Source organism: Elephas maximus, chromosome 3 (genome assembly GCF_024166365.1).
Source record: "Elephas maximus indicus isolate mEleMax1 chromosome 3, mEleMax1 primary haplotype, whole genome shotgun sequence".
NCBI classification, from domain to species: Eukaryota; Metazoa; Chordata; class Mammalia; order Proboscidea; family Elephantidae; genus Elephas; species Elephas maximus.
Window position 1 is genome coordinate 182,284,496 of NC_064821.1, and position 24,490 is coordinate 182,308,985.

General features: G+C 39.3%; 1 protein-coding gene across 4 annotated transcripts in view; it reads right to left on the reverse strand.

Annotated features, from left to right (window-relative positions):
* Positions 1-24,490, reverse strand: part of CDC14A (cell division cycle 14A) — a 187,008-nt gene that overhangs the window by 121,258 nt on the left and 41,260 nt on the right. Inside the window, exon 1 of one of the 4 annotated variants that reach the window (XM_049880251.1) lies at positions 15,480-17,513. The exons of the other annotated variants lie outside the window; for them this stretch is intronic. Coding sequence (XP_049736208.1) covers positions 15,480-15,503 — 24 coding nt within the window. The 5' untranslated portion in view covers positions 15,504-17,513. Of the gene's footprint in view, positions 1-15,479; positions 17,514-24,490 lie in introns of those variants that run through there. 4 annotated transcript variants of the gene reach the window in all.

Genomic DNA, 24,490 nt, shown 5'->3' on the forward strand with positions numbered 1-24,490 from the left:
TAGGACGGAAACAAGTGAAGGTATCTTCAACTTAAATAAAACTCATTGCCACTGAGTTGAGTCTGACTCCTAGCGACCTATAGGACAGAGTAGAACTTCCCCATGGGGTCTCCAAGGAGCACCTGGTAAATTCGAACTGCTGACCTTTTGGTTAGCAGTCATAGCTTTTAACCACTATACTACCAGGATTTCCAACTTAAAAAAAGTAACTTAAATCCAACCTACAGCTCTACTGCAGGTTGTCCATCTATCTACCTTCTCTACAGCTACTGGGAATTTACAGCCCTTTCTAACTGACTCATTGGAGCCCTGGTGGCACAGTGGGTAAGAGCTCGGCTGCTAACCAAAAGGTCGGCAATTTGAATCCACCAGCTGCACCTTGGAAACCCTATGGAGCAGTTCTACTCTGCCCTATAAGGTCACTATGAGTCGGACTCGACTCGACAGCAAAAGGTTTGTTTTTCTGTTTTGTTTGTTTTTCTGACTCATTGATGTAGGTAGACCCCACCACTTCCAGAAAATGATGGTCCTTCGTCCCTGGTCAGCAACTTCTCACTCCCATCTTTTGACCAGGAGCAAAACTTGCATTGCAGGCTTAGCAGTAGTAAGGAAGATGAAGAAAGGTAACAAGAAAGAAAAAGAAATAAGCAGAGACCTCGCCACAGCTCTACACACAGGTGATTCATTTATTCATTCAACTAATCATTACTGATTGCTCAAGTTGTTACTGGTGTCAGGCACCATGGACAATACCATGAACAAGGCAGGCATGCTCCTGATGTCACAGTACATTACTTGTATGTTATTTCAGATCCTCCATGACAAGAGATCCCAACTTCAAGTACTATTCAGGAAAACCTTTAAAGCTATTTTAAGACACAGATATCCAGACCTCTCCCCCTGAAATTCTAATTCACCAGATATGAGGTCTGGCTCATGGATAATTCTGATCAAAAACTGTGGATAAGAACCACTATTATAAGTCAGAAGGCTAAACACCTGAACTATAACAGAACTAAAAATAAACATTATGCCCTCAGTTTTAAGTGACAGTTGGTCTTTCATCAAGTTGAAGTTTCCGCAAGAGGTATACACTTTCAATAAACTCCAAGGGCGCCTCAACAGGCTTTGCTAATGTCCTTTACAACCCATGCAATAAATCCACCTTTTGGTTCATGTGTCTATTTGTAGACATCAAGTTATATTTTAGGGATGTAAAAATGAAGACGATATATTTTCTCTCTCAAGGAAGCTCATAGGGAAGGCAGACATGTAAACAATCAGACCATTATGGCCTAAGTAGCACAAAAGAAATATGAAAAAGAGATAGCTGAATCAAGAAGAGTTTTGGACAGAGTTCTAAAAGATAAGTTTAAAGTCTGTTTAAGTTCACACTATATCATTTAAACTCTCTAACAGCTTCCTATGTCCCCTTACATACAAAGCCCTGGCTGAGACCTCAGTCCCTATCACCTATGTTAGCCTCTACCCTCTATGTTCCTAAAGCACCAGCTTTCTCTTGGTTTCTCCATCATACCAAGTTCATTCCCATCTTAAGGCCTTTGTACTTGCTATTCTCTCTGCCTAGAACATTCTTCCTCCTGATCAGCTTAACTGTCACCACCTCAAAGAGGACTTCTCTGAATCTCCGATCTGAAGCAGCCAGCTAGTCACTAACACATCACCAAAATTTCATTCTCTGCAGAGTCCTTATTGCTGATTTTCTGTTTATTTTCTGTCTTCCCCGCTAGAACATAAACTGCATGAGGACAGGGAATTTATGACTCTTGTTTACTGCTATGTCCTTAGAGCTTAGAAGACTGTCTGGCACAGGCGCTCAATAATTATTTATTCAATGAATGAAAGAATGAACAAATGAACCAAACAGAAGGGGGGAAGGAACGGCTATTTCCCTTTAAAATAAGGAGTTTTTATTAAACAGTGACAACTATAGCAGCCCCCCATTTCCCCCTTCTAACTGAGCTACCAGGAAATGCATTAATAACTTTTGGGCTTTACGTTCTAGATTTTTTTTTTTTTTTTGCTTTTATGGCCTTCATTCTCTTTTTATCACTTTAGTTTTGTCTCTTTCTCTTTCTTTTTATAGTATCATGATATTTTGTTATACATATAAAATCCTTTCTGGGAAATAGGAAACACAGAAATATTTTTTAACTAGTTCAACCTCTACCCATTGCTGTCAAGTCAATTCTGACTTATAGCAGCCACACAGGACAGAGCAGACTGCCCCACAGACTCTCCAAAGAGTGCCTGGTGGATTCAAACTGCAGACCCTTTGGTTAGCAGCTGTAGCATTTACCCACGATGCTACCAGCGTTTCCAAACTAGAACTACATTATTCCAAGGCAAATCTTACAGGAAAAAAATATTATATACCAACAAAAAACCCATGACTCATTGCCGGTGAGTCGATTCCAACCCATAGCGACCCTATGCCAACAAGGTCTTACTAAAATGATAATAAAGTCATATGAGTTTTTTTTTCCTTTTTTAAAACTCCTGTTTAAATCCATTCTCTACCGTAACTTGAACATAAAACCTAGTTCAATATACCAAATATTGAAAAACACACCTTGAGTGCCTGTTGTTTACATCTGCCCAACATCCAGCACATTGATTTTCCAACCAGACTTAGACCAATCAGATTTCCTCCTTCAGAAATTTTGATCTTCAGTAGAATGACACGAAGATTAAAATGGGAGTCATTCCATCCTGAGAGCATTACCCTAAAGCAACTGCTCCTCACTCCCTTCTGCTGAAAGCCCCAAAGATATCCTCGTCCCTGTCTTTCCCATCCCTGATTGATCCTCCTATCTAAAAATATCCTTTTTTCACTTGGGTTCATCAGAGCCAAGTTCTGTTGCATGCAACCAAAAACTCCAATTAATACAATAATGCTATTCTATATATTAGTCAGTTAAGAAAGAAGGAGGGGGAGGCGGAGTCAACATGCTAGAATAGACAGACGCTTCCGGCAAGCCCTCTTTACAACAAAGGCACGAAAAAACAAGTGAAAGAAGTATATTTATGACAAGATGGGAGCCCTGAGCTTCAAAGGCAAACTTAGAAAATGAACTGAGGGACAGGGGGAGGAAGAGACCGTTCAGAAGTGGTGAGGAGTTACCAGACCTGAATCAGGGGAGCCCTCAGGCACCATTCCTGCAACAGTGATGGCGGCGGCGGGCTGGTACTAGCATTTGGCCGCACTTACCTCAGGGAGAAGCAGCCAGCCACACAGCCTACTCACAACCCTGGAACCTAAGGAGAACGGTGCTCTCAGCAAAAGCTTAGCAATTGCGTGTATTTTAACGCACCTCCCCCTCAAACCCGCACCCACAGCTGAATTCCCTGGGCCTGAGATAGGCCCTGTTGAGCACCTAGAGCCATCCTCCCAGCCTTGGGGAAGGGAAAAATTTGCATTTGGAGGAAAAGATAATTTGCTAGCTCCACTAACCGGGGAAGCTCAGGATAGAAGCAGCTCCGGTCCAGGCATAAACCATCCGTGGACGTTGAGCACCTTTCCCTTCTGCATGGACCTGTGTGGGCCTATTTCGGGAGAATAGGCCCTTGTTGGCAAACTCCAACCATTTCAGCCGTGCAGTGGAGAGGTGGGTGTTTGGTGTTTGACATTGCTTTGCCTGTTAAACAAGGTCCTCACCTACCCACATCAAGAACCTAATGACTGGTAGCTCCACTCAGGTCATCCAGCCACCCGCAACAGGGATCCAAAGATAACTCGTACTCCCCTAGGCCTTACAACCAAAAACTTTGGGTGCCCATGGTCCATATGCAGAACCCACCCACCTGCACACTCCAGGCAACAAGGATGCACTTTCCTCAGAGACACTCGGGGGTCAGTTCTCAGCCCCCTGCCTTGTTCACAGCATGACCCCCTGCTGCAATCAGATACCAGTATATATGCCAATCACCCCTGCCCCTCTAAGACTGTAGTAGGACAGAGCCCGTACAACACACTTGATGATCAGCTACCTGGAAACCTGACCTGAATTCATACAAGAAAACTGAATGGACTCCTAGACTGATATACCTCATAACAGCTCTAGCCAGATGGGGACAGGATGTCAGAGCTCCAAAGGCAAAAATAAACAAGCTAGCTCACTCAAGCAATCCATAGGGGTATACCAAAACAAAACAAAGGAAGCAGCTACGACACAGTAAGCAAGCATAAACTAATACGATAACTTATTGATGGCTCGGAGACAACAGTCAATATGAAGTCACATAAAGAAACAGACCATGATCACCTCAACAGGCTCTCAAAACAAAGAATCCAGGGATCTTCTAGATGAAAGTGCATTCCTGGAATTACCAGATGCAAAATACAAATTCAAGACATCAGGTAGGAAATGAGGGAATACACAGAAAAAGCCAAGGAACACAAAGCAATTGAAGGAATTAGAAAGATTATTCAGGAACATAATGAAAAGTTTAATAAGGTGGAAAAATCCATAGACAAGACAGCAATCACAAATTCAGAATATTAACAATAAAATTACAGAAGTAGACAATTCAACAGAAAGTCAGAGGAGCAGAAATGAGCAAGTAGAAGCTAGAATTTCTGAACTCGAAGATAAATCACTTGGCACTAATATATTTGAAGAACAATCATATAAAATATTTTTTAAGAATGAAGAAAACTTAAGAATTATGTGGGACTCTATCAAGAGAAATAACCTACAAGTGATTGGAGTACCCGAACAGGGAGGGATAACAGAAAATACAGAGAGAATTGTTGAAGATTTGTTGGCAGAAAACTTCCCTGATATTGGGAAAGATGAGAAGATATCTATCCGAGATGCTTATCGAACTCCACATAAGATAGGTGTTAAAACAAAGTCACCAAGACATATTATAATCAAACTTGCCAAAACCAAACATAAGAGAGAATTATAAAGGCAGAGAGGGACAAACGAAAAGTCACCTACAAAGGACAGCCAATAAGAATAAGCTCGGACTACTCGGCAGAAACCATGCAGGCAAGAAGGCAATGGGATAATATATTTTAAAAAATTGAAGGAAAAAAAAACTGCCTGCCAAGAATCATATATCCAGCAAAACTGTCTCTTAAATGTGAGGGTGAAATTAAGACCTTTCCAGATAAACACAAGTTGAGGGAATTCGTAAAAATCAAACAAAAACTACAAGAAATACTAAAGGGAGTTCTTTGGTTAGAAAATCAATAATATCACAGGTATCAACCCAAGACTAGAACACTGGGCAGAGCAACCAGAAGTCAACCCAGACAGGGAAATCCAAAAAAACAAAGCAAGATTTTTTTTTAAAAGCTGAAAATAGGGTAACATCGATGTTATTATATAAAAGAAGACAACATTAGAATAGTAAACAGGGACTAAGAAATGTAATCATACACCTTCCATATGGAGAGGAAGATACAGCGATACAAAGAAATAAAAGTTAGGTTAAATTTAAAAAATAGGGGTAAATAATAAGGTAACCACAAAGGAGACAAACTATCCTACTCATCAAAATAAAGTAAAAGAAAAAAATAGAGACTCAGCAGAAACAAAATCAACAACAACAAATATGAGGAAAGGACAATATATAAAGATAATCTGATCAGCACATAAAATTAAGTGGGAAAAACAAACTGTCAACAACACACCAAAAAAGACATCAAAATGATAGCACTAAATTCATACCTATCCATAATTACCCTGAATGTAAAGGGACTAAATGCACCAATAAAGAGACACAGAGTAGCAGAACAGATTAAAAAACAAGATCCGTCTATATGCTGCCTACAAGAGACACACCTTAGACTTAGAGACACAAACTAAAACCCAAAGGAGGGAAAAAAATATATCAAGCAAACAAAAATCAAAAAAGAGCAGGAGTGGCAATATTAATTTCTGACAAAATAGACTTCAAAGTTAAATCCATCAGAAAGGATAAGGAAGGACACTATATAATGATTAAACAGACAATACACCAAGAAGATATAACCATATTAAATATTTATGCACCCAATGACAGGGCTGCAAGGTACATAAAACAAACTCTATCAGCACTGAAAAGTGAGATAGACAACTCCACAATAATAGTAGGAGACTTCAACACACCACCTTCGGTGAAGAACAGGACATCCAGAAAGAAGCTCAATAAAGACACAGAAGATCTAAACACCACAATCAACCAACTTGACCTCACAGACATATACAGAACACTCTACCCAACAGCAACCAAGTATACTTTTTTTCTAGTGCACATGGAACATTCTCTAGAATAGACCACATACTAGGTCATAAAGCAAGCCTTAGCAGAATCCAAAATGCTGAAATATTACAAAGCATCTTCTCTGACCATAAGGCCATAAAAGTGGAAATCAATAACAAGAAAAGCAGGGAAAAGAAATCAAATACTTGGAAACTGAACAATACCCTGCTCCAAAAAGACTGGATTACAGAACACATTAAGGATGGAACAAAGAAATTCAGAGAATCCAATGAGAATGAAAACACTTCCTATCAGAACCTTTGGGACACAGCAAAAGTGATGCTCAGAGGCCAATTTATATCATTAAATGCACACATACAAAAAGAAGAAACGGCAAAATCAAAGAATTATCCCTACAACTTGAATAAACAGAAAGAGAGCAACAAAAGAAACCCACAGGCACCAGAAGAAAACAAATAATAAAAATTAGAGCAGAACTAAATGAAACAGAAAAACAATTGAAAGAATTAACAAACCCAAAAGCTGGTTCTTTGAAAAAAATCAACAAAATTGATAAACCACTGGCCAAACTGACAAAAGAAAAACAGGAGAGGAAGCAAATAACCCAAATAGGAAATAAAATGGGCTATATTACAACAGACGCAACTGAAATTAAAAGAATCATATCAGATTACTATAAAAAACTGTACTCAAACAAATTTGAAAACCTAGAAGAAATGGATGAATTCCTAGAAACACACTACCTACCTAAACTAACATAAACAGAGGTAGAACAACTAAATAGACCCGTAACAAAAGAAGAGATTGAAAAGGTAATCAAAAAACTCCCAACAAAAAAAAAGCCCTGGTCCAGATGGCTTCACTGCAGGAGTCTACCAATCTTTTGGAGGAGAGTTAACACCACTACTACTAAAGGTATTTCAGAGCATAGAAAAGGACGGAATACTACCAAACCCATTCTATGAAGCCACCATATCTCTGATACCAAAACCAGGTAAAGGCACCACAAGAAAAGAAAATTATAGACCTATATCCCTCATGAACATAGATGTAAAAATCTTCAACAAAATTCTAGCCAATAAAATTCAACAACATATCAAAAAATAATACACCATGACCAAGTGGGATTCATACCAGGTATGCAGGGATGGTTCAACATTAGAAAAACAATTAATGTAATCCATCACATAAATAAAAAAAAAGACAAGAATCACATGATTTTATCAATTGATGCAGAAAAGGCATTTGACAAAGTTCAACACTCATTCATGATAAAAACTCTCAGCAAAATAGGAACAGAAGGAAAATTCCTCAACATAATAAAGAGCATTTATACAAAGCCAACAGCCAACATCACCCTAAATGGAGAAAGCCTGAAAGCATTCCCACTGAGATCGGGAACCAGACAAGGATGCCCTTTATCACCACTCTTATTCAACATTGTGTTGGAGGTCCTAGTAAGAGAGAGCAATTAGGCTAGATGAAGAAATAAAGGGCATCCAGATTGGCAAGGAAGAAGTAAAAGTATCTCTATTTGCAGATGACATGATCTTATACACAGAAAACCCTAAGGAATCCTCCAGAAAACTACTTAAACTAATAGAAGAGTTCAGCAGAGTATCGGGATACAAGATAAACATACAAAAATCAGTTGGATTCCTCTACACCAGCAAAAAGAACATCGAAGAGGAAATCACCAAATCAATGCTATTTACAGTAGCCCCCAAGAAGACAAAATACTTAGGAATAAATCTTACCAGAGATGTAAAAGACTTATACAACAAAAAATACAAAACACTTCTGCAAGAAACCAAAAGAGACTTACATAAGGGGAAAAACATACCTTGCTCATAGATAGGAAGACTTAACATTATAAAAATGTCTATTCTACCAAAAGTGATCTATACATTTAATGCAATTCCGATCCAAATCCCAACAACATTCCTTGATGAGATGGAGAAACAAATCACCAACTTCACATGGAAGGGAAAGAGGCCCCAGATAAGTAAGTCATTACTGAAAAAGAAGAACAAAGTGGGAGGCCTTACTTTACCTGATTTTAGAACCTATTATACCACCACAATAATCAAAACAGCCTGGTACTGTTACAACAACAGATACAAAGACCAATGGAATAGAATTGAGAATCCAGACATAAATCCATCCACATATGAGCAGTTGATATTTGACAAAAGACCCAAAACAGTTTAACGGGGAAAAGACAGTGTTTTTAACAAATGGTGCTGGCATAACTGGATATCCATCTGCAAAAAAATGAAACAGGGTCCATACCTCACTCCATGCACAAAAACAAGCTCAAAATGGATCAAAGACCTAAATATAAAATCTAAAACGATAAAGATCATGGAAGAAAAAATAGGGACAATGTTAGGAGCCCTAATATATGGCATAAATAGTATACAAAACTTTATTAAGAATGCAGAAGGAAAACTAGATAACTGGGAGCTCCTAAAAATCGAACACCTATGCTCATCCAAAGACTTCACCAAAAGAGTAAAAAAACTACCTACACACTGGGAAAAAGTTTTTAGCTATGACATTTCTGATCAGCACCTGATCTCTAAAATCTACATGATACTGCAAAAACTCAACCACAAAAAGACAAATAACCCTATTAAAAAATGGGTAAAAGATATGGATAGACACTTCACTAAAGAAGACATTTAAGTAGCTAAAAGATACATGAGGCAATGCTCACGATCATTAGCCATTAGAGAAATGCAGATCAAAACTACAATGAGATTTCATCTCATTCCAACAAGGCTGGCATTAATCCAAAAAACACAAAGTAATAAATGTTGGAGAGGCTGCGGAGAGATTGGAACACTTATACACTGCTGTTGGGAATGTCAAATGGTACAACCACTTTGGAAATTGATTTGGCACTTCCTTAAAAAGCTAGAAATAGAACTACCATACGATCCAACAATCCCACGCCTCGGAATATATCCTAGAGAAATAAGAGCCTTTACACTAACAGATATATGCACACCCTTACAATAGCAAAAAGATGGAAGCAACCAAGGTGCCCATCAACAGATGAATGGATAAATAAATTATGGTATATTCACACAATGGAATACTACACATAGATAAAGAACAGTGAGGAATCTGTGAAACATTTCGTAACATGGAGGAACCTGGAAGGCATTATGCTGAGTGAAATTAGTCAGTTGCAAAAGTACAAATATTGTATAAGACCACTATTATAAGAACTTGAGAAATAGTTTAAACTAAGAAAAAAACATTCTTTTGTGGTTATAAGAGGAGGGATGGAGGGAGGGTCAGAGAGGGGTATTCACTAATTAGATAGTAAATAAGAACTACTTTAGGTGAATGGAAAGACAACCCACAATACAGGGGAGGTCGGCACAACTGGACTAAACCAAAAGCAAAGAAGTTTCCTGAATAAACTGAATGCTTCGAAGGCCAGTGTAGCAGGGGCAGGGGCTTGGGGACCATGATTTCGGGGTACATCTAAGTCAACTGGCATAATAAAATCTATTAAGAAAACATTCTGCGTCCCACTTTGAAGAGTGTCATCTGGGGTCTTAAGTGCTAGCAAGCAGCCATCTAAGATGCATCAATTGGTCTCAACCCACCTGGGTCAAAGGAGAATGAAGAACACTAAGGTCACAAGGTAATTACGAGCCCAAGAGACAGGAAGGGCTACACGAACCAGAGACTACATCATCCTGAGACCAGAAGAACTAGATGGTGCCCGGCTACAACCGATGACTGCCCTGACAGGGAACACAACAGAGAACCCCTGAGGGAGCAGGAGAGCAGTGGGATGCAGACCCCAAACTTAATGGTCTGACTGAGACTAGAAGGACCCCAGTGGTCATAGCCCTCAGACCTTCTGTTGGCCCAGGACAGGAACCATTCCCGAAGCCAACTCTTCAGACATGGATTGGACTGGAAAATGGGTTGGAGAGGGATGCCGATGAGGAGTGAGATTCTTGGATCAGGTAGACACTCGAGACTACATTGGCATTTCCTGCCTGGAGGGTAGATGAGAGGGTAGAGGGGGTTAGAAGCTGGCGAAATGGACACGAAAAGAGAGAGTGGAGGGAGACAGCTGACTGTCTCATTAGGGGGAGAGTAATTGGGAGTATGTAGCAAGGTATATATAAGTTTTTATGTGAGAGACTGACTTGATTTGTAAATGTTCACTTAAAGCACAATAAAAATTATTAAAAAAAAAAAAGAACAAAGGAGAGTGAAGAGGAAGAAAGCAAAGAGAAGAAAACGAGTCAGAAACAGAAGAAAGAGGTAGAAGTAGGAGGCAAAAAAGAAAGATGGAGCGTGGCAGCTACACAGAGACAGAAGGAGTGGTAGATAACAGGCGTTAACAGAAAACAGACAGCAAAGTGTGAAAAAAGAGATAACTGGTTTTTTTCACATGATGGTGTTCACTTGGACTGAGTGTGAGTAAATTAGGGGCTGCTAAGGCAGGTACTCCTTGGAAACTCTATGGGGCAGGTACTCCTTGGAAACTCTATGGGGCAGTTCTACTCTGTCCTGTAGGGTCGCTGTAAGTCAGAATCGACTCGACGGCAACAGGGTGACAAGGTGAAGGCAGACAGGAAGCCCTGGTGGCACAGTAGTTGCATGCTCTGCTGCTAACAAAAAGGTGAGCAGCTCGAGTCCACCAACCGCTCCCTGGAGACCCTATGGTCAGTTCTACTCTGTCCTATAGGGTTGCTACGAATCGCAATCCACTCGATGGCCATGAGTTTGGTTTTTTTTTTTTTTTTTTTTTGGTTAAGGCAGAGAAGGAGGATCTGAGTGCCAAGAATACAGGGGGTTCTTGGCCCTCCCAGTTCTGTCTCTGGTGACAAGTTACTAAATTTCTCTGGGTCTCCTAGTACAGTGAGGAGGGAGAGTGGAGAAGGGTGGGGGCAGGCAGGCAGGGTAGGGAGAGAACATCTCTAAGATCCCTCCATTTCTGTAACCCAGTGAAGGGTCTGAAGGGTCACATACACAGCTCCACTAGGGAGTTCTTCGGAAGGGAAATCTTTCTCTGGATTGCTAGAGCAGACACAGTTAAACCCAGAGACCACCCTCTCACCCTCATCTCATACTGAAATCTTTATACTTGACCTGAGGACAAGGTTAACCAAAGATCCTTAAAAAAAAAAAAAAAGGTACAATGGAAAATGAAGTTAATAGAGGGAACCCAGTGGCTCATATCCTCAGTAAATTCTAAAATTTTTAGTTCCGTGTAACAGGAGGATCTTAGTCAACAACTTAAATCTCATTTCCTCTTCCGTGAATTCAGAAGTACACTATTTTCATCAATCACTAGGCATATATAAAATCTAGTATCTAATACATTTTTTAAAACTATATGCTAATAATAGCATAACCCAACACCAGGATATCCTAAAAGCTTTTTGGTTTTTTAATTCATACATCTACTTGGAGACAGGAAAATGAAATTATTTTAGAAACTCTTTTAAAATGTGTAGCTGCAATAAAGAAAAAATGGGAATTTCATCTTGTCACTTATCTCCCTCAAATTTCACAGATATTTTTCCATAAAAGAATACAATCCCCTCCAGGGCTGTCTCCTTTCTCATTCATTCCTTTATTCATTAAAACAACTTAGCCAGATACTATGTTTGGCACTGGGGGTACAAAAATATGAGTAAGAGACATCCCTTCCCTCAAGGGGCTTATTTTAGTAAAACAGTTTAAGTGTGTGCTTTTATATATACATATATATACACACACACACACACACATATGCATGCATGCAATTAATTTCAAAACAAGGAGAGAAAAGCTATCATCAAGCCATGGTCTGGGTCAGATAGTAAGAAAAGGACAAATTAAGGAGGAAACATGAGGAAAGGTTTCTTGAGGAGAGGAGGATTTTTTTTTATTAACTAAGCAATTTCCCAAAGCCAAACCCTCTGCCATCAAGTGAATTTCGACTCACAGCAACCCTATAGGATAGGAGTAGAACTGCCCCATACGGTTTCCCAAAGCAGGTTCCACTAAATGACTCACAGACTCCCTCACAAAAGAGCTGTAGTCTGGTTCATTCTAGAGTATGTAACGGCCATGGAAAGGCTTGTCTGTCTGCTCACCAACTTAACGAACCACAAAGGCTACTTTCCCACTAAATAATTCTATGAGGCACCACAGCGACCCTAAATATTTCTTTTAAGCTGAGGTCATTCTTTCCCAGCCCTACTTTTTACTCTTATTAACCGTGAATTTACTATCTAATTACATCCCTGGCTTCAGGTCCTCAGTTCAAAGCTTGGTTTTCCACAATGAAAACTCTCAAAGGCCCAATAAGCATTTGTCATGGGGGATGAGAGGAATGGGACGCAGAAAAGCAAGGCTGAGGCAGAGAAGCACCTGGAAAGAGAAAGTAAGAGACACAGGGACAGCGTGGCCTTAACATGGGCACTGAGTAGCTGGTATGGACATGGTCTGATTTTATTACTGTGGCGACCATACACTGGACACTAGAAGTCTTAGGAATACCTGAATGCACAGCAATCTTAACAGAAAATGCAGCAAGCTCCTCCTTTAAAAATTCTAAAAGTACATATGGAAAGGTTTTTCAATTTATTAATTCACTTACCACGGCGGGGAAATGGCCACAATTTTATCTACTAAATTTTACTTTATCAAATAGAAAAAATTTCTTGAAATGAAATTTACGTAAAGTCATACACCAAAAAATCAACTTACAAATGCAAGGTTTAAGATTAGAAGTCATGAGTTATTAAATAGGGCATTACATAAATTATCAGCACAAACTTAAAAAGGAAACTTGATAAGGTGCTAACCTAACAGAGCCAATAAGGTGGGCTCAGTGCTAGCCCCCCAGGGGCATTTCCTCAGGGCACCCAAAGCTGACCCAAGCAATGCTTCTCTCATTCAAGGTTTTCCTCAACTGAAATAAACGCACATTTCAGGAAGGAATGAGTATGAAGGGAGTATGAGGGTAACACAGTGAGTCAAAATGAAAGTGCAATAAGAAAAGATAAGCTGTGTTATCTGAGGCCTTCAACTCAGCTTTTCCTCAGAATCAATTACCAACTGAAAAAAAAACATTTCGAGGCCAGGGGCACATCTTGATATTTAGAGACAGGAGCCTCTGAGGAGTTCAGAGCACTTCTGGTTTTCCTTAAGCTGTTTGTGCTAATTGTAGGCTCGCCCAGATGGGACAAACAATCACAGTTAAAAAAGTTTTTTTTAATTCAGGCCAAAATCAATGCCTTCAAAAATATGTAAACATGGGCACAATAAAGATTCTCCAAGGGCTGTGTTTTTTGCAAACTGCTGGTCACCATCCACTTGTGAGTCTTAAAATCAATTTAATGGATAATGACAACTGTTCCAATAAAATAGAACAGAATAAAACAACAACAACAAAATATATATATATAGAACAGAATATAAAATGCCAGTATGGCTCACACATAGTAAGGTAAGACATGTTTCCTGAATCTTTTGTTTCAATTATACCTGTGAACGGATGTGTGTGTGCATGTGTGTGCGTGTGTGTGTGTGTGTACTAAGCTACAATGTAAAATATATCTCTTACTGTGCTTTGTGGTGAAAAAGGTTTGAAAACCCTGTCCTAGGGTACTGGTTCAACCCACTCCCTGTCATTGCTTAGTTCTCCTGTTCCCCTATCATTCCCTTACATGCAGACCTACTCTTAAAACGTCCACAGACATCACCAAAAGCAAATATGAGAAGAGCTGCCATTGAACCTGGTTGGCATGCAAAGGTATTTGGGGCATTAGCCCTTTTAGCCAGAATTAAAGCTCAGATGCCACCTGGAAGAGAACCTGCGTGATTGGTGTATTGGAAACAATGCTTTCTAACTGGGGAACTCTTCCCTTCCACATCACATGCTGTTATCATTCTTCTGCAGACTATTATGATTTAGGTGCAATACATTATTCCAAGACAAGTGCGGCTTCAGTTATGCTGTGACTGGACAAAGGTCTTAACTGGGATTTTAGGAACTTGAGTTCTAGTCTTTTTCACTAACAAGGTCTGACACTCAGTCCCTCTGGGCTCAGATGCCCCACCTGTGAGATGAGAAAGCAGGACTGGAGTCCATTTTTCAAAGCAAGTTTCCTGTGGAGATGTGCCAGTGGTTCTTCAAAAGTGAGTCCAATGTTTTTACTAACATATGTTTATTTTCAAATGAAAACAACAAACGCAATCAAATGCATTCAATGTTAAATCTGACCAGGGTAGGAATCGTTGGGACACATACTTGGGCAGCAAAGTAACCTTTTTGTATAAAACCTGGAAGGATACCTGCAGTTTCTATGTTTATCCTAGTAAAGGCCTCATTGGTCAGGGAGACTGGAGCTGTGCACGGGGGATATGTCTAAACGTGAGACAGTTCATGTCCAGGTATTTGTATAAAATTGAATAATGATGGCCCACGATCAGGTAAAATCTGGGTGAGGCCCAGGCAGGAAATGCTCTCACATTAGGCACAGCACATACATTTCAAGTCACACTCTGACAATAAAAAACCAAAACTAAACACATTGCCACTGAGTCAATTCCAACTCTGTCCTACAGGACAGAGTAGAACTGCCCCATAGGTTTTTCAGGGAGCAGCTGATAGAGTCAAACTGCCGACGTCTTGGTAAGCATGTCGAGCTCCTAACCATTGTGCCACCAGGGCTCCTGACAATACTGCGTAATAAATGTCCTCAGGGCTTTAGGGTGCTTCTTTTCTTATTTTTTTTTAATAACCGATACACACAGTTAAAAAAATGTTAAAGGCTCAACTTTGATTCAAAATTTTTCTAGTATTCCTCTTTCAAGCTTTTGGATTGAAAAACACCCTGAGACTGAAAGGGCAGCTGTTAAAAAAAAAAATTACTGACATTTGTTTGCAACTATTTATATGTATGAATCAGGATTCTTCCCTATTGAGAAAAATACAGGTTGGGGTTAAAATTAAGACTATCATCCATGATACTGTTTTGAATGTTTGTGTATATTAACAAAGTCCACCTGAGTTCTAAAATTTTAGGTAACTCTAGAAAACTTGTTTTACTCAGTAACTTAAAAAAATTAATTAATGCCTTAAACTCTGATTCTTGCTGTTATTTTTACAATTAGTATTGACTTTATAATTTATTTTTATGCACTCCAGTTCTTAAATTTCTCCATATTAAACTTCCAAGAACTGTAGGAGATAACCTATTAAGACTTACTTTATCAATTAAATATTCAGTCATCCATCCCAAAAATCTTTACTGAGCATTTAAGATGTGTCAGGCACGGTACTAGATGCTGGGGCTACTGTAAGAAACAAGACAAGTCCTTCACTTAAAGGTAGGGGTAATAAATGAGCAAATAATCAAATGTCAAGCATTAAAAAAGTACATTCTCTTAATTTAGTATATAAATGAAACAAATGGACATAAGCTTTTTCACAATGAAGGTATATGTCATACCAAGGCTACTAAGAAGCTTCAGAAATGTGTAAATAAACTGCTGTAAAACATACACAGTGCATCAGTACTATATATACATAATACACACACACACACACACACACACACACACACCCGTGCTTATTTACAGCACAGAGGAAGCTTGTTATCAGGATGCCAAAAAGAGAATATTGTTGTTGTTGTTGTTGGTTAGTTAGTTGCTGTTGAGTTGATTCCAACTCATGAGGAGAATGGAAAAAAAAAAAAACTGAAAGATTTATTCCATTTAATTGGGGAAATAAACCTTCCACAAATGAAAAGCAAACTGCTGATTTTCCTTGTTCATAAAACTAAATGAATCACGTGAACAGAGTTGAGTAAGAAATGATACGGCTCTAACCATACACAGAAAACTAACAACTTCCAAACTCAGAGATACAAAATGGAAAAATGCTGTATGAGTTTAGGAAGCCTGGCCTGTGTTAAAGCCACCAAAAATACAAAACTAAAGCACTGTCAGGGACACTTATAGGCAATATTACAAAAGTGTTCTTGCCTATCAAACTATAAAAGGAAGGAACTGCAAACAGGAACTCGCCCTGCCCCAGCCATGTGCCACCCCTCCCTTCCTCTCCAAATTTCTATGAGCTGAATGTAGCAAACACCGTGTTAGATTTACCAAGAAGCCACAAAGAGGGATGACACACTGTTAGCTGACACATTATATTACTGATTTAATAAATATTTAGAGTAAATGGCTTTATTATTTTGAATGCACATTTTCCTTGGGAATTGTACCTAAATTTTAAATAACATTTGTTTAACCCACCTGTCTTTCAACGACAATTTAAAGTTGTCTGAAATTGCAATTTACTGATGAAGAATAAGTTAAGGGATTAAAGAAACTATACGCTTAACACCAAACAAACGAAGTAGAAGCGAGTTACTTGGCCTGATTTCAGTGGCATCAATGTGGGGGTGCAGGGGGTGCAGACCACACCAGGTGACACTGTTAGAGAGGGTGACACCAAAATGATTGTCTATGAAAATATCCCTTTAGTTGGTTATATGATAACATTTTTCGTAAAACTAGCTTCCATGTATCAATATACCTACAAAGCTAACACTCTACATTAATTTACTTTTTGAATTTTCTAAAGTGCTCCAGTCAGAGCTGTCATTATCACTCAGTTACAATAACGCTTCTAATCACGAGGTTTCATCTGCACACGAGCAAGTGCTGTTTTTGTTGCTGCCAGTGTTTTTACAGTCTCTGATTTTGTCAAATTTTCTGGTGTTTTAGCCACAATATTGTGGTAATTAGTATCTGTGAACCCGTACCAATAACTTTTTTGAGAATAAAGTAATAATTAAAGGAAAAGAAGGAGTGCTCTACAGGAATTACGATTTGTGAGTAACGCTAGTGCGAAAAACATTAATAAGGATTCTGCACAGTCTGGTATGGGAGGAGGTCCATGGTGGGGTGACAGCATGAAATACCGCACTAGGTGACAGCACCCCTAGTGACACCACCGCCTGGTTTATCAATTTCCAATGATTTAAACTTATACCCAGGCACAAGCACACTAATCACTTTTAAATCGTACTGTTCTGAATATAATTTTATTTAGCAGACACTTCAGTGTTGAATACTCATTTTGCTGTTATCTGCAGTTCCAATTACCCATCTTTGTATTCAGGTGTACAGAAGCACTCATTAATAGAGCACTTTGGTGAGGAACAGAATTTACGGAACATGGACTTTGTAGTTTCTTATAGAAATTTAGACTGATAGGTATGATTTCTAAAGGACTGTATTTATTAATATAAATTAGACACAGGGAAGTGACTTTTTTTTTTTTTAAGGAAAGAGATTGATAGCCCCTTTTGAACTTTTAAAGGGTTCAAATACAGAAAAGAATTTTTTAAAAACAAACTATTCAAAAAGTTAATGAACCTGTAAATAGAACCACAGAAATAATAAATCGCATCAACAAAGAAATGATTTGTGAAACAAATCAAGTATCATTTTCATCTATTAAATTTCGAGAATTTTGATGTTTATACCCAACACAAAAAGATGTGTGAAACCGAAGATTTCCCAGAATACCAAATTTAGTGCAAACAGGCTCAAATATATGCTCCAAGCACCATAAAAGTGCTGATTTTTTAAAATCTATTAATCTTAAGACAAAAATCCACTAAGAAAAAATTTATAATGCAGAAAGATGCTTGCCACATTATAAAAAAATTCTGAGAAGAATCTAAAATGTTAAAACAATGGCATACCCTCTAAAGGGAATATTATTTGACCATCTGAGCAGTAAAGTGGCAAAACACATGTAGCCAAAGTGGGAAAAGGTTCACAAAACTACATTACAATTAAAACCAAGAAAAAAACCCGATGACATCGAGTCAATTCCTACTCATAGCAGCCCTACAGGACAGAGTAGAGCCGCCTCATGGGGATCCCAAGGCTGTAATCTTTACGGAAGCAGACTGCCACATCTTTCTCCACAGAGTGGCTGGTGGGTTCAAACCAACAACCTTTTGGTTAGCAGTCGAACGCTTAGCCACTGTGCCACCAGCGCTCCACATTGCAATTACACCTAAGTAAATAGTTAAGGAAACCCTGGTGGCATAGTGGCTAAGTGCTACGGCTGCTAACCTAAAGGTCGGCAGTTCAAATCCGCCAGGCACTCCTTGGAAACTCTATGGGGCAGTTCTACCCTGTCCTATAGGGTCGCTATGAGTCGGAATCGACTCGACAGCAATGGGTTTAGAGCGGTAAAATTACAGAAGAATTTTCCTATTTTCTATAACGTGGTTGTGTCGCTTTTTTAATTTAAAAACTATGAGGAAAAAAAACCTCTCACCCTGACAGGGAACACAACAGAAAGTCGCAGACAGAGCAGGAGAAAAGTGAAGCAGAACTCAAAGCCACATAAAAAGACCAGACTTAATGGTCTGACTGAGACTGGAGGATTACCCGAAGCCATGGCCCCCAGAAGCTCTGTTAACCCAGAACTGAAACCATTCCTGAAACTCACTCTTCAGACAAAGATTAGACAGGACTATGAAAAAAAAAAAAAATGTGAGGAGTGTGCTTCTTAGTTCAATCCGATACACGAGACTAAATGGACAGCTCATGTCCAGAGGCAGGATAAGAAGGCAGGAAGGGACAGCAACAGGTCAAACAGACACAGGGAACCCGGGGTAGAAAAGCATAATGTGCTGTCACATTGTGGGGATTGCAACTAATAACAAAAAACAGTATGTGTATAAATTTTTGTATAAGAAATTAACTTGAGCTGTATGTAAACTTTCACCTAAAGCACAATAAAACACAACTCTATCTTATTAAATTATCCTTCAAACTAGACATTTAAAATATAATCTCTCAACGTCCCCCTCCCCTCCATGAAAAAAAAAATCCTCACTTTCATGCTATTTCCCCTCATCTGACATTCCCAATTTGGCTCACTAGGGTCAGCCATCCTGAATCCTTCTCCATCTCTTCAGGGCTGATCCCTCTCACCTCCCTCCAACCACCCCACCACACCTCCTTCCTCCCACACACACACCACAAGGCAGGGAGTATCCATTATTCACCTTAGTATCTCCAACTCCTAGAACATGGCCTGATGCATGATGGGGGCTCAAAAACACAACTGTTGAATGAATTCATATTTATCTAAATTTGGCACCTCCTGCACACTTTTCACAATTATTTACTGCCCATCTATCTCTTCCTCTAAGCTGGGCGTTTGTTCTTTTTTTTAATTCCTCAGAACCCACAACAATGCCAGGCAGGGCTCATAGGAGCTTAATACGCACTTACTGAATTAATGAATGCCTGATGCATCCTGCAAATTAGAAATTTATTTAGACAAGTTCTTCTTTTGTAAAATGCAAATAACACAGTAGGTGGGACAGAAAACCTCATATTCACACCTTGCGATGAATTACTCTAACAGTAAATCACATTATCAATCATCCAAGGTTCACTATGAGTTGGAATTGACTCAAGGGCGATGGGTTTGGTTTTTGGGTTTTTTTTTTTTGGGAGTGTTACTGAGCCAGCAAAGGAATTAAGCATAAAATGGAATGGAAAGGAGGAAAGACAGGCAGACAAGAAGGGAGAGGACGTCTTCAGATTTTCAGCTCTGCAGAGGTTTAGCCTAAGGATCTAAGCATCAAACTAGACATAAGACGTAAAAGGTCATTCAGAAACTCTTTGGAAGGCCACACAGCTTCCCTGCCCAGAGCTACCAGCCATTCTTACAGTACCACACACTGACCTCCATCAGTTCTCACCACAACTCTGTTAGGCAGATGAAAAAAAAACGGGAGTTCAGATGAGTTAAATAACTTGCTCAAGGTATAAATTCAAAAATAGATTTAAAGCCAAGACTGGTCCTCTACTAAAGTCAGGCTTTTGACCTTTACACCAGATAGGGAATGGCTTCTGCGCAATTAGTAGTAGACTTAGTAATGACTATAATTACTAAGACCTTAAATGCAGTCTTCAAAAACAAATAGCAGACACAGACAAGGTTAGAATGTCTATAAACCTCAGCCTTGTAATCCCCCATTCAGACCTAACAACTGATTCAAGCTAGTCCCAGATTGAATCCAGGACTCAGACCACTCATTTAGCAATTCGGACTTAACCAATGGGTTAAGAAAGAAAACAACACAGTTACCACCTCTGTTTAAGAGTCTTCCGCATCTGAAAAAAAAAAATTTTTTTTAATTCTCCTTAACTCTGAATTTCATTTTCTGTTTTCCAACTCTTCAGTCCTCTGTGGCCTGATCCAAACTCTCCTTGGCCCTTTGTCATACGCCCATAGCTGAAAACAATATGGTAGCACAGGCACCAGTAAGGATTTGTTTTAAAGCCATTTCTTCAAACTCACAGGAAGGTATTTTGTGTGCTATGATGATCTAAGTGTCCTAACTCTTAAACCTCATTGAATATTAGCCTGGAAGGGAAACATCTGTCTGGCAAAGTTGATTTCTTCTAAAAATCTGAGCCTTCCATCTCAAGGACCACATGTCACAGCTTACATAGTAAAGACATTCTTCACCAGCTTTAACTTGTCTGAAATGGGTACCTGTCATCTATTATCACTGTGATCTCCAGGGGCCACATCATCCCAGTCAACAATGGATGTAGGATCATCCACTTTAGGATTCCCTGCTGAATATGATCTTCTATATTTCATCTGTCTTGGTCTTCATCACAGCTCTGTGAAATACTGTGAAAAGGCTCTTCCCCATTTAGACATAAGGAAATAGAGACAAAAGCTTCTGTGACTTACTTGAAGTCATAACCTAATGGAGAAACCAGGTTAAAGCCCTGACTCCCTGGAGGTGTACCCCCTTTGACACAAGGAGTCACACTCAAAAGCACAGCAGGTTCAGCCAAAGATTAGACAGGCCCATAAAACAAAACAAGACTAAAGGGGCACGCCAGCCCAGGGGCAAGGACTAGAAGGCAGGAAAGCTGGTAATGGGGAACCCAAGGTCGAGAAAGGAGAGTGGTGACATGTCATGGGGTTGTTAACCACTGTCATAAAACAATATGTGTACTAACTGTTTAATGAGAAACTAGTTTGTTCTGTAAACCTTCATCTAAAGTACAATAAAAAAAAAGCACAGCAGGGACTTGAATTTTTATACTAGGTACTGCCCTTGGTCTATGATCTTTCCTTTGACTCTGAATCTTTAAAGACCACAGCTGGCTCAGTCATTACCAGAAATACTCTGATAATGAAGACACTACATTTGCAGCTTCCCCATATGTGACCTTCCTTCTTTTATATTTTTCCATTCCATCATTTATTCATTCAATAGATATTTATGGAGCACCTATGATATGCCAGGCACAGTTCTAAGATGGCATTCGGTATTCAAATACTGAAATAGTTCCACAGCAGTTAGTAAATAGCTGCTGCCCACCCCAGCCCAGCCACCCTAGTATCTCCCCCTGGGATAGTCTTCCACCTAAAAATTCCCCAACATAGTAAATTATGGGGTAAGGGGCTTGAACAGCATGAAGCCTCCAGGACCCTGCCTCAGCTTTGTGGCCAGCTTCCAATTCAACTGGTGAATACCTGGACCTAACCCCTTGTTAGGAGTCCCTGGATGGGCAAACAGTTCGAAAGGCTGAAGGCTTAAGAACACCCAGATGTGCCTCAAAAGAAAGGCCTAGCAACCTACTTCTGAAAAATCAGCCATTGAAAATCCTACAGAGTACTATTCTGCTCTGACATACATGGGGTGCCAAAAGTCAAAATTGACTCAATGGCAACTGCTTTTTTAGTTTTAACTCCTGGTTAAATATTTTGTCACCCTTTAGACATAGTAATGAATAAGACAAGGTCCCGACCCTCGTGGAGCTTGTATTCTAGTCTGGGGAAGAGAGAAAATAAACGAGTAAACACGTAAGTGAACAAGGTAATCATGTTTAGGAGTGCACTATAAAAAAATTAAACAGCAAAAGGCTAGAAGGTGACTGGGGGTGGGTATAACAAGGTATAATTTCATTCAAAGAAAGTCTTTCTGAGGAGATGACATTAAAAAGGAATCACATGCAAAGGTGTATGGTCAGAATACTCCACATAAAGGGAACAAAAGTGTCAAGGTTATTTTGTGGGAACAGTTATTTCATAGTTAGAAGGCCGGAGGGATGGAAGTATCATGAGCAAGGAAATGACAGAGATTGACAGGGTCAGGCCAGAGATGGCCTCAATGACATAGGATATGGAGGTTGATATTTTACATGAAGAATATTGTACAGTCATTAGACAGGTTTGAAACAGAGTAATGAGATGATCTAATTTATATTCTTAAAGATTACTTTGACAGCTCATTGGCAACTGGATCAAAGGGAAGTATGAATGTAAAAAGGAGATAATGTATGAAGCTGTGGTCATAATCCAGGTAGACAATGACAGTGGCTTGGGCTAGCGTGACAGCAACAGAGATGCAAAGGCATATTCAGAGGTATGTCTTAGAGGCAGAGCTGACCAAACTTGCTGATAAACAGAACGTGGGATGAGGGAGCAAGAAGAATCAAATGACTGCCATTTCTAGGTTTAACAAGTTGCTGGATGGTGGTTCTATTTACTAACAAGGGGACAACTGGGAGAATAAACAGGTTTGGGGAGAGAAAGAACAAAAAGTTCTGTTTTGCTACAATAAATTTGAGATATCATTTAGATACTGATGTGGAGCTATCGAACAGGCAGTTAGATATTTGACCTTTATAATTTTTTTTTTTAAATAATCCTATGATAATCCTATGAGGTAGCCGGGAAACGCAGATATTACCCAAATTTTAGAAATGAGGAAACTAGGGCCCAGAGAAAAAGGCTTGCCTCAGTACAAAAACTTTTAATATTAGTCAATGTTTCATGCAAGAGAATTAATTACACATTTAAATAGGAACATCTCCACTGTTCAGGACTTGTCCTGGAAAAAAAGCATACCTACATAGCTCGCCCCACAAACCTACAGAGCTACTCCAAAGACCAAGGTCCTCTGTATCCAGGAAGATTCCCCCAGAAGATTGAGACTTACCCAAACAGCAACACTTAATATATGCAAAATTTAATTGAGATGTATGTATAGCGCACAGTATTCACGACCTTCTTAAAAGACTGTACCACCAATTAAATGCATACAGACAACAGGAAGTAAGGCTCAAAATTCTCTTTCAGGAAAAATTACAGTTCTTAGTTTTCATTTTTATTCGGGGTTTTTGTCAGAAAGCTGTCTGCGGAATGCATTTCCACAATTAGAAAAGAAAATCGATGGGGAAATGATCGAAACAAGAATAATCACTTTACACTGCCTCTCCGGACTGTAACTGGCGTGTACGACAGGCCCATGCTGTACTCAGCACTTCTTCAGCCACGCCAAGACTGTAAATTGATGAATACTTCAATATTAGAAGACGTATTTTATCAGAGAGTGTGTTACCACAAGCTTAATTAACATCTACTATCATTAAACTCTCTTCAAATTCTAGAGATAGCATCCTGAAATTAAGGATGACACTAAGAAAAAGGGTAGAAGGAACATTAAAAAGGAAAGATGAGAGAGAAGGGGAGAGAAAAAAGTGCAGTAGAAGGCTTCTTTTTTTTATTTTTTAATTAAGGTAAAATGCACACAACATAAATCTAACCATTTTTAAATGTACGACTCAGTGGCATTTAGTACATTCACTATGTTTTACAACCACCGGCTCTATCTAGTTCCAAGTGATATTCATCATCCCAAAAGGAAACCTTGTACCCATTGCTAGTCACTCCCACTAACCCTTTCTCCCAACCCCTGTCAATCACTACTCTTCCTTCTGTCTCTACGGACTTGCCTATTCTGGATAATTCATAGAAATGGAATCATACAATACATGGTCCTTGTGTCTGGCTTCTTTCACTTAGTGACCCTATGTACCACAGAATGAAACACTGCCCTGTCCTGCGCTGTGCCTTCCACTGTGGTTATGCTTGAGCCTATTGTTACAGTCACTGTGTCAGTCTATCTCGTTGAGGGTCTTCCTCTTTTCCGCTGACCCTGTACTCTGCCAAGCATGATATCCTTCTCTAGGGACTGATCCCTCCTGACAACATGTCCAAAGTATGTAAGACACAGTCTCGCCATCCTTGCTTCTAAGGAGCATTTTGGCTGTACTTCTTCCAAGACAGATTTGTTCATTCTTTTGGCAGTCCGTGGTATAGTCAATATTCTTCGCCAACACCACAATTCAAAGGCATTAA